The 15,158-nt window shown below is 33.0% G+C and overlaps 1 protein-coding gene across 1 annotated transcript in view; it reads right to left on the reverse strand.

Annotated features, from left to right (window-relative positions):
• L3MBTL4 (L3MBTL histone methyl-lysine binding protein 4) overlaps positions 1 to 15,158 on the reverse strand; it is a 503,358-nt gene that overhangs the window by 131,284 nt on the left and 356,916 nt on the right. The window contains exon 16 of the mRNA XM_051970424.1: positions 3,202 to 3,272. Within this exon, the coding sequence (XP_051826384.1) occupies positions 3,202 to 3,272 (71 nt within the window). The remainder of the gene's footprint in view (positions 1 to 3,201; positions 3,273 to 15,158) is intronic.

Consider the following 15,158-nt stretch of genomic DNA (forward strand, 5'->3'; position numbering starts at 1 on the left):
TGGCAAAAAAAAAAAAATAATAAACAACTGTCATGAGCATCCTTTCAGCTGATATGTGGCTATCAGGTCTTGTGTATATGTTTACCTTATATGAACCTCTCAATTACTTTAGATATTACCTTCTGGCAGGGGAAGTAGGTAGCACTTCTTTATTTTTTAATTTCAAATTACTTCCGTCCATTTTGCTATCAAAACTCCCTTCTGAAAACCTGGCTTTGTTAATTAATTCCTTACAATCCTGAACTTAATTAAAATTTTCATGTATCCAAAGCTATTTATATACATTATTGTGAGAAAAGAAAGAGCACTGATTCTGATTTTCTTAGAACCCATACTTGGCTGAAAACCTGGTGGCATTTCAGCAAATTTTTTTTATAATACCTGTCAAGGCCAGCTACTATAGTGAATAAATTGCTTTTGGAATAAAAAAATGTGTAATTCAAAATTTAAAATATGCTTAAGATGAAAAAAAGGTGAAAAGTATTTCCAAGAAAAAGAATAAATAGACATTATAATTTCTATCCACTTTGAGAGAAAATAATTTTAAAAAAAAGTAATTAGTGATATGTAAAGGAATCATGATGAAGTTTATAGAGACCAAGTCTCAGAGCAGCAAAGATCTTGGTTTTTAATATGACTGTGACCTTAGGCAAGTTTTTTTTTTAATCTCTCAGGCTTCTAGGTAATTTCTTGAATTATAAAGTGCAAAGAAGATACTGATTCAGGAGTTTGCTAAATCAAGAAAATAAGACTTTCTTTTTAAAAATCCAACTCTCCCAAAGTAAAAGCAAAACAAAATAAACAAACAAAAGCTCCACCTTATTATAAAAACTTATGTTCAGAAAAAAGAGACATAAATCATGTCTTCCTTCACAAATGTATATAAGGGAGGAGGAGTATTCTAAGAATTAAGGAAGGCAGTATTATAGAATGTCATATGTGAAGGGAAAGGGAGAAGCTGTAAAAAAATAAAATTAAGTTGAACAAAAAGGCATTTGAGTTAGACAAAAGAAAGGCTGGCTAGCATGATATATACTAGGAATACAATGCTAAATTACTTCCATTCCTGGATAACATTAGCCTCTACTTTATGTAGATCTGAGCCAGGAGAATAATAGATTTCATGCTGGAAAAAACCTTAGACACCATTAAGTCCAATCCTTTTATTTGAAAAGATGAGGTACCCTAAGAGGTAATGAGACCTACCCAAGCTCACATAAGTATTATAAAGCAAAACCATGATGTGAACCTAAGGTCCCTTGATATCAAACCCAATGTTCTCATGAACCCATCAAAGGAACCCATAAAATCACTTATAATTCTGAGCAGAGAGCTATGAAGCCAGGATCTTAAAATATTCAAACTAAAGAAAATAGTAAATGCCTGGAGAAAAGAAAAAAAACATATGGCCAAGAATTTTTTTAAGGGATGAAGAGAACAACTATGTACTGAATAATTAAAATAGATTTCATTTTTCACATTATGCAAATATATTTTTTCTATTTATACGAATTATCCTCATTACTACATTTACTATGTGAATTGTAAAAAAAAAGAGTTGGGCATTTGTGCGCATGTGTTTACGTGTTTTAATAAAAACATGTAATTACTCTGCTGAGATGTTCCAAACCGTGGAAAACTGATTTGGAACAATTTTTTTTTTAATTCTTTTATACTATCTTCAGAAATGGCACTTTTTAAAGATAAGGGCTCTGAGATTTTAGCAAGAGATCTTGCTCCTTTTTTTTTTTAATTGTTCCTTTTAAAAACAAGGTTTCACTCTTCACTCAGCTATATATACAAGTTATTGCGTTTTAGAGAGAGAAGTATGTGTGTGTGTGGGAATAACAGAGCCACAGTATTTCATCAGCCCTCCATTTTTTTCTTTGTGGCTGGGATGCAATCAAGAGCTGTTCCCTAAACCACAAGCTGTGCTTCTCTTCCTACTGTGATGAGCAGAAATAGGCTAGCAGGCTTGCAGGAATCCCAGCCCTCTTGTTCAATGTCTGCCAAGTACTCTTTTCTTTTTCTCCTCAAAAAGGTCTAATGGGTATCGCCTTCCTGAAAGGGAAATGACGAACCACACAGCTGTGTTAATTTCAATGCACTCTGGGCTAAGCCAGCAGAAAACTTTGCATCTCATTTTCATCTACAGTAGCAAAGAAAGGTGTCCTATGGAGCTCCAGGAGATACAAATAGGGGAGAAATCCACTACAGCCAGAGGGACAAAAGTGCTGATTAATTAACGATGATACAGAAATGGTTTTAAGTGACCCGCATGGTGGAATGATCTGAGTACTAGATTGGAATGGGAAAAAGCCTCGCTAGGACTCCCTTGTCTAAAGCTTCTTGCTTCAGAACTTGGACAAATTATTGAGTCTCTGTAAATATCAATTTCTTCTCTAAAATGAAGATAATAATGCTTATTGTACTTACTTCACAGTGTTGTTGTGAGGCTCAGTTGAATAACATACAAACTTTGTAGTCTCTACTACTGAAGCACTGATTTTATTTTCCATCATTTTTAAAAATTAAAACTATGATTTGTTACACTGATATGAAGAGTGATACACAAAAATATATCTTTATTGAGCCCTGACTGGAAAGAGAATTCAACAAAAATTTTCTTCTGAATATGCCCATAAATACATCATCCACCAATTAAGAATTTTTTTAAGGCAAGTATATTATTATCTTTCTAATTTAGCAAAATAGTATCTTTAGCATAGTTAAGGTGCCTCAGAAGTCACCCATTAGATGAGGCTATAATATACCTATGCTTTAGTCCTAATCTATTCTTATAACATCAAGAGACATTTTGGTTATAATGCTCTACATGCAAAGGCAAAGGTAGATCTCATCATGGATTACTTTACTCTCATAGTTCTGTTCATAATAAAGTATATAGTTTGACAATCTATATGTGAGCAACTTTAAAACAATAATAGATTATGTCGTTGAAAGGGACCTTAGAGATCATCTAAAAACTAAAAAACAATATCCTTATTTTATTGATGATGAAACTAAAACTCTAATATGGTTTGCTTACTAAGAAAATGAAGTGGAACTCAAAGCTACTTCTTCTTATTCCCAGTCTAATGGCTCTTTCCACCACAGAGCTCAGTAAGACAATTGAACAAAACAAATAAACAAAAACTCAAAGAAATTCCCCATAAAAAAAAGCATTTTTTTTGTTTTTACCTCTGAACAAATTATCCAAGTCAATATCTTCTTTTCCTTTGATTTTCAGACACTTTGCCTGCTGTACAAGTCTGGGCAAAGAACAGAAATAAAATCTAGGTTCATTATCCTGTGAGGTGGGAATAAATCATGGTAGCAGCATGAATCTAAATAAACACCACAGGGTAAACAGTAGTGAATTAGAAGATCATTTGCTGCATTAATTTTTTTGTTGAATTTTTTTTCCAGGCCAAGAAAAAACATATTATTCAGGGACTAGGCTGAAATGTTGAAAAGCTTGTATTATCACAGGTATAAGTCACTTAAAATTTGGGAACTAAGTTCTTTAGAATCTAAAAGAGATGTGTGGGTAAGAACCAATTGCTACTTATGGTTTTAGAATCAGTTGCTAAAAAGATGATTATAAATATAATTTTAGAACTAGAAAATGGGGGCTTTAGTTAAGTTCCTGAATTATAGGGAATTCATGACTTTTGCAGCTTTGCAGAATCTTGCAGAGTCTAATTTTGCAACTCTTTGATCATGGGATATTATTACACTTGACTTAGAATACTTTAAAAGATGTAAAGTATAAGGAAAAATATACGAAATAAATATGTAGCATTGTTTCTACATAGGCAGGAAGCTGACCCATTTTAATTGATTTGCATATTTCATTTACTTAAGAAAATCATAAATTTATTTTCCGTCTGTTATAACATTTGGAAACTATTTACTTAATACCCCTCCCTACTACCATCTCATTTTTATTCTCAGAGAATCATAGAATCTTGAAGATGGGTCCTTAGAGGTTACCTAGTCTAATTCAAACCTTACCAAATCTTTAAAAAATGGTCATCTAGCCATTGCTTCAACTTACTGCTCCAGAAACAGTGGATAATATTTCTGGAAAGCTCTGACTAATTAGGAAGTTTTTTTTCCCTAAAATAACTCTTCTGTATCTTCCACCCAATGTTCCTGGCTTATCTTATAAAGTGAAGAAGGACAACTTGAACTCTTTTCTCATATGATAGCCTTCCAAGTATTTGAACACAGCTACCATGATTCCCTTCACATCTTTTTTTTTTCCCCTCAGGCCGAACACCTCCATATCCTCCTATGATCTCAAATCACCATCCCAGTTTTCTTTTGGAGACTTTTCAGCTTATATGTAGCCTTCCTAAAATGAGGAAGTCATAATTTATTTATTTATTATTGCAATCAGATAATCATAAATATGGTGCTAGAACAACTAGGAATTCAGAATTAGAGTTAAGTTGCTGAATGTGAGGGAATTCATTAACTTTTGTTAATGTGTTCCAAATAAAATCTGACCAGGGCAAAGTACAGGGAACCCATCACCTCCCAAGCCCTCAAGAAAACATTTTGTGGTTAGATAATTAAGGTTATTTCAGTTTTGTAAAGGAGAAAAACAGAGGAATAGGTGAGATTAAAACACTCACTGTAAGGTGATGACATGAACAATTAAGAAGGTATTACACATAACTATGGATTAAGTTTTATATGTACATGTAATGTGTTTAAAAATATTTAAAAAACCCATATGCTATAGAATAAAGGCTATGGGTTTAGCATCTATTATGAACATTTTTCTTTGAACATAAGATATTGAAAATATAATTTTGGCACCTTTATAATTGGACGATCCTGTGTACCTATTACAAATTGAATGTAATTCTAAAACTATCAAGCATATTTTATGTGTTTATCGTAATGCAGGATAAAAACATAAGAAGAATGCTAAAATTGAAAGGTAGTTATAGTTAGTATTTTATAAGGAAAAGGACAGCGTAGCATATTTAAAAAGATCTGAAATCAGGAGAAACCTGCATATGGAACCCCTCTCTGACCCTTGATAGCAAGATGACAATGAGCAAAACACTTAACTTTTCTGATCTGTAGTTTCCTCATCCATAAAAATGGAGATAGTAATACCTACCCATGCCTCCTATCTCAAAGAGTTGTAATGAGGATCAAGAAAGAAGTTGATATGAATCATGGTCCTATAATTTACTATCTCTGTGACCTCACATAAATCACTTAACCTTCCTGAACCCCATGTTCCTGAGCTATAAAATTAAGGGGTTATATTAAATGGTCTCTAAAGTCTCTTACAGCTCTAAATCTATTTAAAGTGATCTCTGTTCATGTGTCTGTTTGTCCATCTATCATATATAAGAAATAATTTTTCAAGATTAATTAATGAAAACATAATTTTTTATTACAAGGTATAGTTCTCTGGAAGGAGGGAAGGGAAGAGATACAGAAAGAAATCTCAGTGATGTAAAACTGAAAGACAGCAATAAAAATCTATTAAAATAAGTGAAGACTAAAAGCCTTCCATACCTGTAAACTATGAATAAGAGCCAAGTTCCTAAATTTACTCTATATGAATAAAAAGACTCCTGAATAAAATAAATGAGAGGGGAAGAAGAAAAGAGAGAGCATCCAAAGAGCCTCAAAAGAAAATAGTTTTTTAGATTAGGAAAAGGAAATAACACTTCAGTCAGTAAACAGCAGTGGGGAGGGAGGGAGAGGGAAATAACTGGGTCCAACATGATGAACAAATACTATGGATAAAAAAAAAAATCACAATCAAAGACAGCATAAGGGGAGGAGGAGAGGGAGATAACAGATTAACTTCTACAATGGCCCAAGAAATGGTAACTTTGAATAAAGGACGGAATCAACCTAGAAATCAAATTCTCAGGCTGGGCAGGCTGATTTCTAACAGAAGCAAAAAATGCAGCAAAGCAAGAACACAGGATGATAGGAGAAGGGGAGACATCTTAAAAACAAAAATGGCAGAGTTTGAAGAAGGGTTGGAGAATTTATCTAAAAAAATCAGAAGAACACCTGGAAAAATATGAAGAAAAAGAATTTAACTATGACATTTTCAAGAAACTGCTCAAAAAACATCTCAGAATTAGTGAGATCAGGAGACATGGTGCAAATCTATTGGATTTACGAGGCATCCTCAAAGACAAACATTAAATGCAACTTATTTGGGTAAAGTATTATTAAATTCTAAAGCCACATAGACAAAAAGAAGCAATCTAAGCAGTGGCTAAGGAGAAACCCTCACCTATTTAGATATTCAAATTCAATTCACTGGATTCTTATCTATCGTGATAAGAGAGAGAAAAAGACTATTTATTATGTGATAATAAAATGAGTTGGCGATGTTATGATGGAGTTATTTCAAAGAAAGAAGAGAGTAGGGAAAATATCATGAATATTTTTCAGAGTAAACAAAAATTCAATGGCATTTATAATTTGCAGTAATATCAAGTAATGAGGGAGGAGGGAAATTGGTGTATGCATCATTGAAATTCATTACATACACTTCTATAGACTGTAGCATTTATAATTAATTTAACTAGATAATGTCTAATATATGTAATAAGTGAGATGTAAAATGTGCTGTGTACTAAAAGGGTCAGAAACATACTTAATACTTCTCACATATATTTAACTATTGTATTTACCATATTCAAAATTTTAACATGGGAAAGAAGAAATGAGTAATCTTAAAAAAGCAGCATTCCTGTCTAGGGCTGGTGACAAGAAAGTGATACTTTTAAACCTCAAAAAAAAAATCTATAAAATTAATGAAAACAATCAAGTCATTGGGATTAGAACCATATTTCATGGAATTATACTCACTTGCAATAAAAGTAGGAATTTAAGGAAAGTGTTTTTTGTTTTGTTTTGTTTTTTGGCTGAGGCAATTGGGGTTAGTTAAGTGACTTGCCCAGGGTCACAAAGCTGGAAAGTGCTAAGGGAGACCAAATTTGAGATCAGGTCCTCCTGCCTTCAGAGCTAGTGCTCTATTCACTGCACCACCTAGCTGCCCCTAAGGAAAGTGTTAAGTGCTTAAAGGAAAATTTGGTGATAACTGAATTGATCTAGAAAATTGGATTGGAGTTCCAAGAGTGTGTTAGGGATGAATGCCTGCTTGTTTCTGTTTAAAAAAAATTAGAATGGTGCTGAAGGCTAGGTCTGCCATCTCACACTTATAATTCCTAATCCAGGAAGGCAAGACTGGCTGAGGGAGTGAACTGAGATGTTCTAAAATGAGGGCCAAGTTGATGACTATCCTCACTAAGGGAGGCCCCAATATAGGAAACCCCAAGAACAGGGTGCTATTAGAATGCCTAAGAAAAGGCAAATTGGTTCATCTTTAAAAAGGCACAGGTCAAATCTTCTCAAGTGATCAGTTGGGGTTGGCCCGTGACTGACTGCTATACTTTCAACCTGAGAAACCAAGTCTTAAAAAAAAAAAATCAATTAACAAAAAGTTAAGTTGATGGCTATAAATGGGTTCCACCCTCTTCAAGAAGGTGAATTGACACAAAATTGATAGGCAATTAGCCTAGAGTTTGGAAAATCTGAGTTCAAATTTGACTTCAGCCTTTTCCCTAGTAAGGATAATTTTATCCAAGTTCCTTAATTTGTCTGCCTCGATTTCCTAATTGACAAAGTGAGAATAATGTTAGAACCTACCTCCCACAGTTGGCATAAGGATCAAATAAGATATTTGTAAAGCATTTGTCATAGTTCCTGGTATTATGTGTTAATAAATGTTGTTTTCTTTCTTCTTTCCTTGCTCAATTTTCCTTAAACTTTAGTATTTTCCTTCTGAGGCTACACCCAATTTATTTTGTGTATATTTGTTACATGTTGTCTCTCCCATTAGACTGTGACTTCTTGGAGAGCAGAGACCGTCTTTTGCCTCTCTATCCCCTGTATTTAGAATCTAAAAATGCTAACTGACTGACTTGTATAGTAAGTATCTGTGTTTATCAGCAAAAGGTATTAGACTGACCAAAAATAAGTAAAAACAATGTGAATTTTAATGTAAATGAATTAAACACTTTTAAAAGAAAATGATTTCTTTTACAAATGATTGTGTAAAATGAAATACAGAGATTTGAAAAGATACTGATTATATTCTAGTATAATACTTTTTTTTGGGGGGAGACAAGGTAATCAGTGTCTGAAGCCAAATTTGAAGTCAGATTTTCTTAACTCAAGGGCCAGTGCTCTCTACACTGTGCTACTTAGCTGCCCTGATCAAAATATTTTTTTAAAATGTCCACAGATGTCAAGTTAAGAACAATTGCTTTACCCTTTTCCAATTGATAAATGGTCAAAGGATATGAATAGACAATTTTTGGATGAAGAAATGGAAACTATTTCTAGCTCCAAATCATTATTAATCAGAGAAATGCAAATTAAGACAACTCTGAGATATCACTACACACCTGTCAAATTGGCTAAGATGACAGGAAAAGATAATGCTGAATGTTGGAGGGGATGTGGGAAAATTGGGACACTGCTGCATTGTTGGTGGAGTTGTGAATACATCCAGCCATTCTGGAGAGCGATTTGGACCTATGCTCAAAAAGCTATCAAACTGTACATACCCTTTGATCCAGCAGTGTTACTACTGGGCTTATACTCCAAAGAGATACTAAAGAAGGGAAAGGGACCTGTATGTGCCAAAATGTTTGTGACAGCCCTGTTTGTAGTGGCTAAAAAATGGAAACTGAATGGATGCCCATCAATTGGAGAATGGCTGAATAAACTGTGGTATATGAATGTTATGGAATATTATTGTTCCATAAGAAATGACCAGGATGATTTCAGAAAAACCTAGAGAGACTTACAAGAAGTGATGCTGAGTGAAATGAGCAGGACCAAGAAATTATTATATACTTCAACAACAATACTATATGATGATAAATTCTGATAGACATGGCCCTCTTCAACAATGAGATGAACAAAATCAGTTCCATTTGTTCAACAATGAATAGAATCAGCTACACCTAATAAAAGAACTATGGGAAATGAACATGAACCACAACATAGCATTTCCATTCCCTCTGTTTTTGTCCGCTTGCATTTTTGATTTCCTCCTCAGGTTATTTTTACCTTATGTCTTAGTCCGATTTTTCTTGTGCAGCAAAATAATTGTATGGATATGTATACCTATATTGTATTTAACATATACTTTAACATATTTAACATGTGTGGGTCTGCCTGCCATCTAGGGGAGAGGGAAGGAGGAAGGAAGGGAAAAGTTGAAAAAGAGGGTTTTGCAAGGGACAGTGCTGAAAAATTACCCATGCATATATCTTGTAAATAAAAATCTATAATAAAAAAAAAACAGTAAAAAAAAACTTTTGCGTTAAAAGATCTGTGATTTCATTAATTTGAATATTGCCCTCACTGAAATATATTACAGCCCTTTGGATAGAAGGTCTTCATGAGTTACTAATATGTTCATAAGAATCATTATCTGGTGAATCTCTGAACTTATTCAGGTATTTCATAAGACAACAGACACACAATCCTTTGCTGGGTTTATATCTGAAAATTTTCACTTGCCACAGTATGGGCTCCAGGAGCATAGGGTGTGTGTGTGTGTGTGTGTGTGTGTGTGTGTGTGTGTGTGTGTGTGTTGTACAATAGCATGCTTGTGAGAGTCAATTGTTAAATTTTCAGTGTGAGCACTTTATATCTTAGAAATTGGCAAAGCTATAAATCAGACCTTGATTTATTGTTGTTCTGGGTGTCCATATTTAAAAAAGTGATTGAGAAAATGTTAACAATGCATTTTAATTTTAAAAGTAGGTCATATTAAGTGCTTTTATTTTTCAGAGTTGACTATGAAACATTTACCACAACAATTTTGAGTAAGTGGAAAGAGTAGGGAAAAGAAAGCAAGAAAATGTACTGAACTATGTGTTGAACAGAAACAAAGATCCAACAATTCAAACCTATTTTTGTCTGAGAAGCAAAGGAAATTTTTTTTTCTGACATAAAGAAGGCAGCATAACATCCTGTTTTGGCCTTTTATTTATCTGTATTTCTTTCAAGGCTGACTGTGATACTTTTTACATTTAGCACAATGATGAAATGGAATTGTGTTCAACAGACTTGCTATTGTTATATGTCTTCCTGAAGCATAAAAAGAGAAGTTTAAGGACTTTTAAAAACAGTATATGACTATTTTATACATGCAAATAGATCTTTTTCCAAAATGTCTTTTTCTAACTTCATTATGGTAGTTAGTGATTGCCTGCACTGTCTGATGATTTGTTTATGTTCCCCTAAGACTTAATCTCCCTCTAAGGTCTAATCTGCAGTCCTCATCTCACATATCCACTAAAAACAGAAATAGTGGGTCTAAGATCCTGGAAGATTCTTTTTATTTTTTATTATGTTTTAAACAGTTTTTGTTTTGTTTTGTCTTTTGATATAAAACATATTTACATTTAGTATTGGAAAATAAGTGCCTTACATGAGAGCATATTTTAGAAAGCATAAGGCACTATATAACTGTGAGAAGTTGGTAGTACAATTAGCCAAAAGAATTACAAAACTAGGAGAAATCACAGAAATCATCTCATTCAAACCTCTCTTTACAGATTAGCTAAATGAATTCCAGATGATTTCAAGGTTTTGGCTAAGGTCACAGAGCTAGTTAACAACAGAAGCTAACTTCAGGTCTTCTTCCACTTCCTTAGGGGGCCTCCCTCAGTTAACCATGACAGACCCATAATTATATATGAATGGTCTTTGGAAACAGAGTTAAATATTTTCAAAATTTCTATTCATATTAAGAGTTTGAAAATATCACATTATAAAAAAATTTAAACATAAAGTGAAAAATCTGTGTAAGCTCTATTGGTGAAGTTTTGTTTTCATGTAGTATATGTATGTGTGCATATAAACACACATGCATGTATACATATATGAACATATGTATTTTGTGTATATATGTGTATGTATAAGTACATATGGATACCAATATCTTTTCCCCATATAGAACCATGGATAGTTTTAATACAGATAGCCAGCTGGTCATTTAGTTGATCTAACTTCTTAAATCAAAGTTGTCTGTGTTTTAGAATGTAGATGAACTCAAGACAGAGAATGAGACATTTTTTTTGGACATAGCCAACATAGGGATTTATTTTGCTTGACCATGCATATCCGTTATAGTGATTTTGTTTTCCTTTTCTTTTTTTTTCCCATGGGAGAGGGGAGAAAGAGAAAATAAATTTCATCTTTCTCTCTATGTATATTCTTTTTAGCCTGGAACCAAGGATGATACTTAGAAATTTATAGATTTATATACTTGCAAAAAAAATTTAAATATTTTCTGAAAATAAGAGCAAAAAAAACCTATTTAAAATTTACCAAAAATAAAATGTTGTAAAGATACATCGAATAGGTATTATGATTTAATAGACCTCTTAACAAAATGGTGTGCTTAAAATACCAAATATGAGCATCCATGGTTCTTCTTATTCTTGTCTATTAATACATAGTCATAATAATTTGTCATAATACAAAGTATACCTAAGTATATAGGTAACAAATAATTAACTCGGTCTATATTACCAATTTTATTTCCATGATTATGCATATATATGTATATATATTTCTTTATTATATACATTTCAATATTTCAAAGTTCTTCAATTTTGATGATGTGGACATTCTCCCCATAAGTAGAGACTACAATCCCCCTAAAACTCGTATTATTCAAGAGTTTCTTGTACATATAGTCAGTCACTAGACTTCAGTTTGAAACATATCCTCTTTCAAAGAAAATTCCCAGGATTTGTACTCTTTCACCTACTATAGCTTTTGATAACCAAAGGAAGCTCCAATTGAATCCATATACCTTGACCTCTCATGAATTTAATTACTTCAAGTAGTTTATAATTTATTTAAGATTAGTACATTGTAAGTAGGTAGGTAGAAAGAAAGAGGACAGATAGGTTCAGGGGGGAAAAGGTAAATAATAATGATAGCTAACATTTGCTTGTGCTGTAATCTATAATTCAGGATCCTGAACTTTCTATTACTAAAAACACTCCCTAGTTAGAATATGAAAACAATAATTAAAGACTCTTTTAGAGCTCATGGCTCTATGACTCCAATTCTAAAAATTAAATTAAAGCAACATTTATTAAGCATTGACTTTGTGTGTGAGGAACTGTATTAAATTGTAAATTCACAAAGATCAATGACATATCCTGTTCCCACTGTTGGATTTTTCTAATCATTGGGAAATTTTTTGTGTCATCTAGATTCCAACTTCTGAAAATATGAGTTGCAACCCCATATGGAGTCTTGTAACTAAATTTGGAGGTTATAAAATTATAATTTATTGTCAGTAAATATCTGCTTCATATGCCTATTTTTTTTCCTATATACCCAGGGTCATGTAAAAATTACAATGTAATGAGGCAAGTGTGGGAAGAACTACCACTGCTCTTCCACACACATAAACATGACACAAGGGAAAGTAGAGTAAATGAAGCCCAAATCTGAGAAGAGAAAGATCATTTTTATCTAGGGAAGAGTAAGTAATTTCAGGGGATAGTTTCATCAAAGTGGTTGTAACTGAATTGGGGCTTAAAAGAAAGAAGGGACAAAAAAAAAAAAGAAAGAAGGGAGGGACAGAAAATGTACTGAGAATGGATAGGGGAAGGAAAGAAATTAGGATGTGAGATACTCCAATTTGGCTGGAATAAAGGAAATTGGTAGGAGAAAAAGTCAGACAAATAAGCTGCAGTCAGATGGCAAAAATCCTTGAATGCTAGAATTGGGAGGTAGAACTTTATTCTGAAGACAATGTAGAAGAAGTGGAAGGTTTTGGATTAGGACCGTGACAATCAGCTAAGAAGACTATTCAAGTGGAGATGTGAAAAACTGATTGGAGAGGGGATAAACTCGATGCAAGAAAACCCATTATAAGTATAATTTAAGGAAAGAGAAGCAAGATCTTGAATTATGGCTTACAGTACAAGTAGAAAGAAGATAAGAGAGGGAAGAGACAGAAATCATAGTTCTTGTAAAAGAAGTAGATGAATGGGATGAGGGAAAATGAAAAGTCACAGATGACTTCCAAGTTGTACGAGGAGTGAAATATGACAGTGCCATCAACAGAAATGGCAAAACTGGAAGGAGGGATAGGATTAAAGGATGAGGAATTTACTTTTGGATAGAATGAATTTAAGGTAGTAGCAATAGTAGCATTCAGCAGAAAATTGGAAATGCAGGGAATAGAACTCTGGGGAGAAATTATAGGTTCGAGGGCAGGTCAATGCAGAAAATATTTTGTAGGAGAAGAAAATCGTTATTTGGAGTGATAACTTAAAATAAGTATATTGTATAACACAAATAAGTGATAATATTAATAAATGATATTTAAAAGAATTCAATGGATCATTCACAGAATCACAGAATGTGAAATTTAAAAGAGACCTCATTTTTCATCCTAAGCCTATACATAAAAGGGATCTCCAACAAAATTTTAGAGAGCAAGATCTACTCCTTATCTTTGTATTTCCAGAGCTTTCATGATGGGGAAACTTATCATTTCTCAAGGCAACTCATATCCACTATATCCATACATATTGTTGGATAGCTCTAATCATTGGGAAATTTTTTGTATCATCTAGATACCAGTTTCTGAAAATGTGAATTGCAATCCCATATGGAGTCTTGTAACTGAATGTGGAGATCATGAAATTATAATTTCTTATTGGTAAATATTTGATTTATATACCTATTTTATATTCCTATCTACCCAGAGTCAGGTTAAAAATTTCTCAGCTGAAAAGGGGTTAAGTGGAAAAAGTTTTAAAAGATTTAATGTAGACTAATTTTCACTTTATGGGATGTTCACTCATTACCCCTGGTTCAACTCTATGAGGCTAAAAATACATCTAATCCCACTTCCATATGATAGAATCAAATGAGATAATACATGTAAAGTTCTTTGTAAAACTTAAAAGTGCTATATAGTTGCTAGCACAAATAATAATGATAATGATAATAATAATATTTTCTCCTTGTTCTTCTTGTCTCCAACCAATCTTTATATGCTGTGGACTCAAAGCCCTTTACCACCCCAGTTGTCCTGGTCTGGATATTCTAAAGATTACCAGTGTACTTCTGAAGACATGGTACACATAACTAAACACAGCATTCCACAGGAGATTTCTATCTACCTATTCCTGGAAGCTCTGCCCTACTTAGTGAAGCTATTCTGTTCTCCTTGGTATGATGAATGAGATCAGTATTAGTCATAAGTATGTATCATGATACTGAAAAGAAAATAGTTCTTATGACAGAACTTCAATGAATGAGATATCAATTTTCACTTTGAAAAGGAGATACAAATGTCTAGGTCTAACATTTCCAACAAAGACAGAAAACAGAAGGGTTTAGATTAGTTTAATTTTGTTTTTGTTCAATAATATTTGCCCAGATAATTGTATAAATATGTATGCACATATTGGATTTAATATATATTTCTACCCTGTTTAACATATATCAGACTACTTGCCATCTAGGGGAAAACGTGTGTGTGGGGAATTGGAACACAAGATTTTGTAAGGGCTAATGTGTCCACACATGTTTTTAAAAATAAAAAGCTTTAATAAAGGAAAAATAATATTTGCCCACCAATGTTTATTCTGGATAGATTATGATATTTTACCCCCAAAATGAATTAGGTCATATTTAAATTATATGTACATTTTCCCTTAATTTAAAAATGTTGCCTAAGTGTTGTGAAGTAGTTAACCTTAGGTTATAATGACAAAGAAGAACAGTAAGCAAGATAATCCAAAACCAGAGAACAATGAAAAAGAGAACCGCTGAGATCTATTTTGAGTGTACATTATACACCTTTGACAATTTGTCTATTTATATAAGATTCAGGCTCTTAAAATATATATTTATATTATCTAAAACTTGCTCTCAGGCCATAGGGGAGAGAGTCTAGAAGCATGCCCCAGGGCAATGAGGAAGCCAAGCTAGGACTGGAACTTTTCCCTGGATAAAGCAGGATTTTGTGGATAAACCAAAAAATGGGTAAAGGATTGTTATTACCAGCATTGTAACAAGGCATTATATTTACGACT

The sequence above is a fragment of the Antechinus flavipes genome, chromosome 1 (assembly GCF_016432865.1).
Source record: "Antechinus flavipes isolate AdamAnt ecotype Samford, QLD, Australia chromosome 1, AdamAnt_v2, whole genome shotgun sequence".
Taxonomy (NCBI): domain Eukaryota; kingdom Metazoa; phylum Chordata; class Mammalia; order Dasyuromorphia; family Dasyuridae; genus Antechinus; species Antechinus flavipes.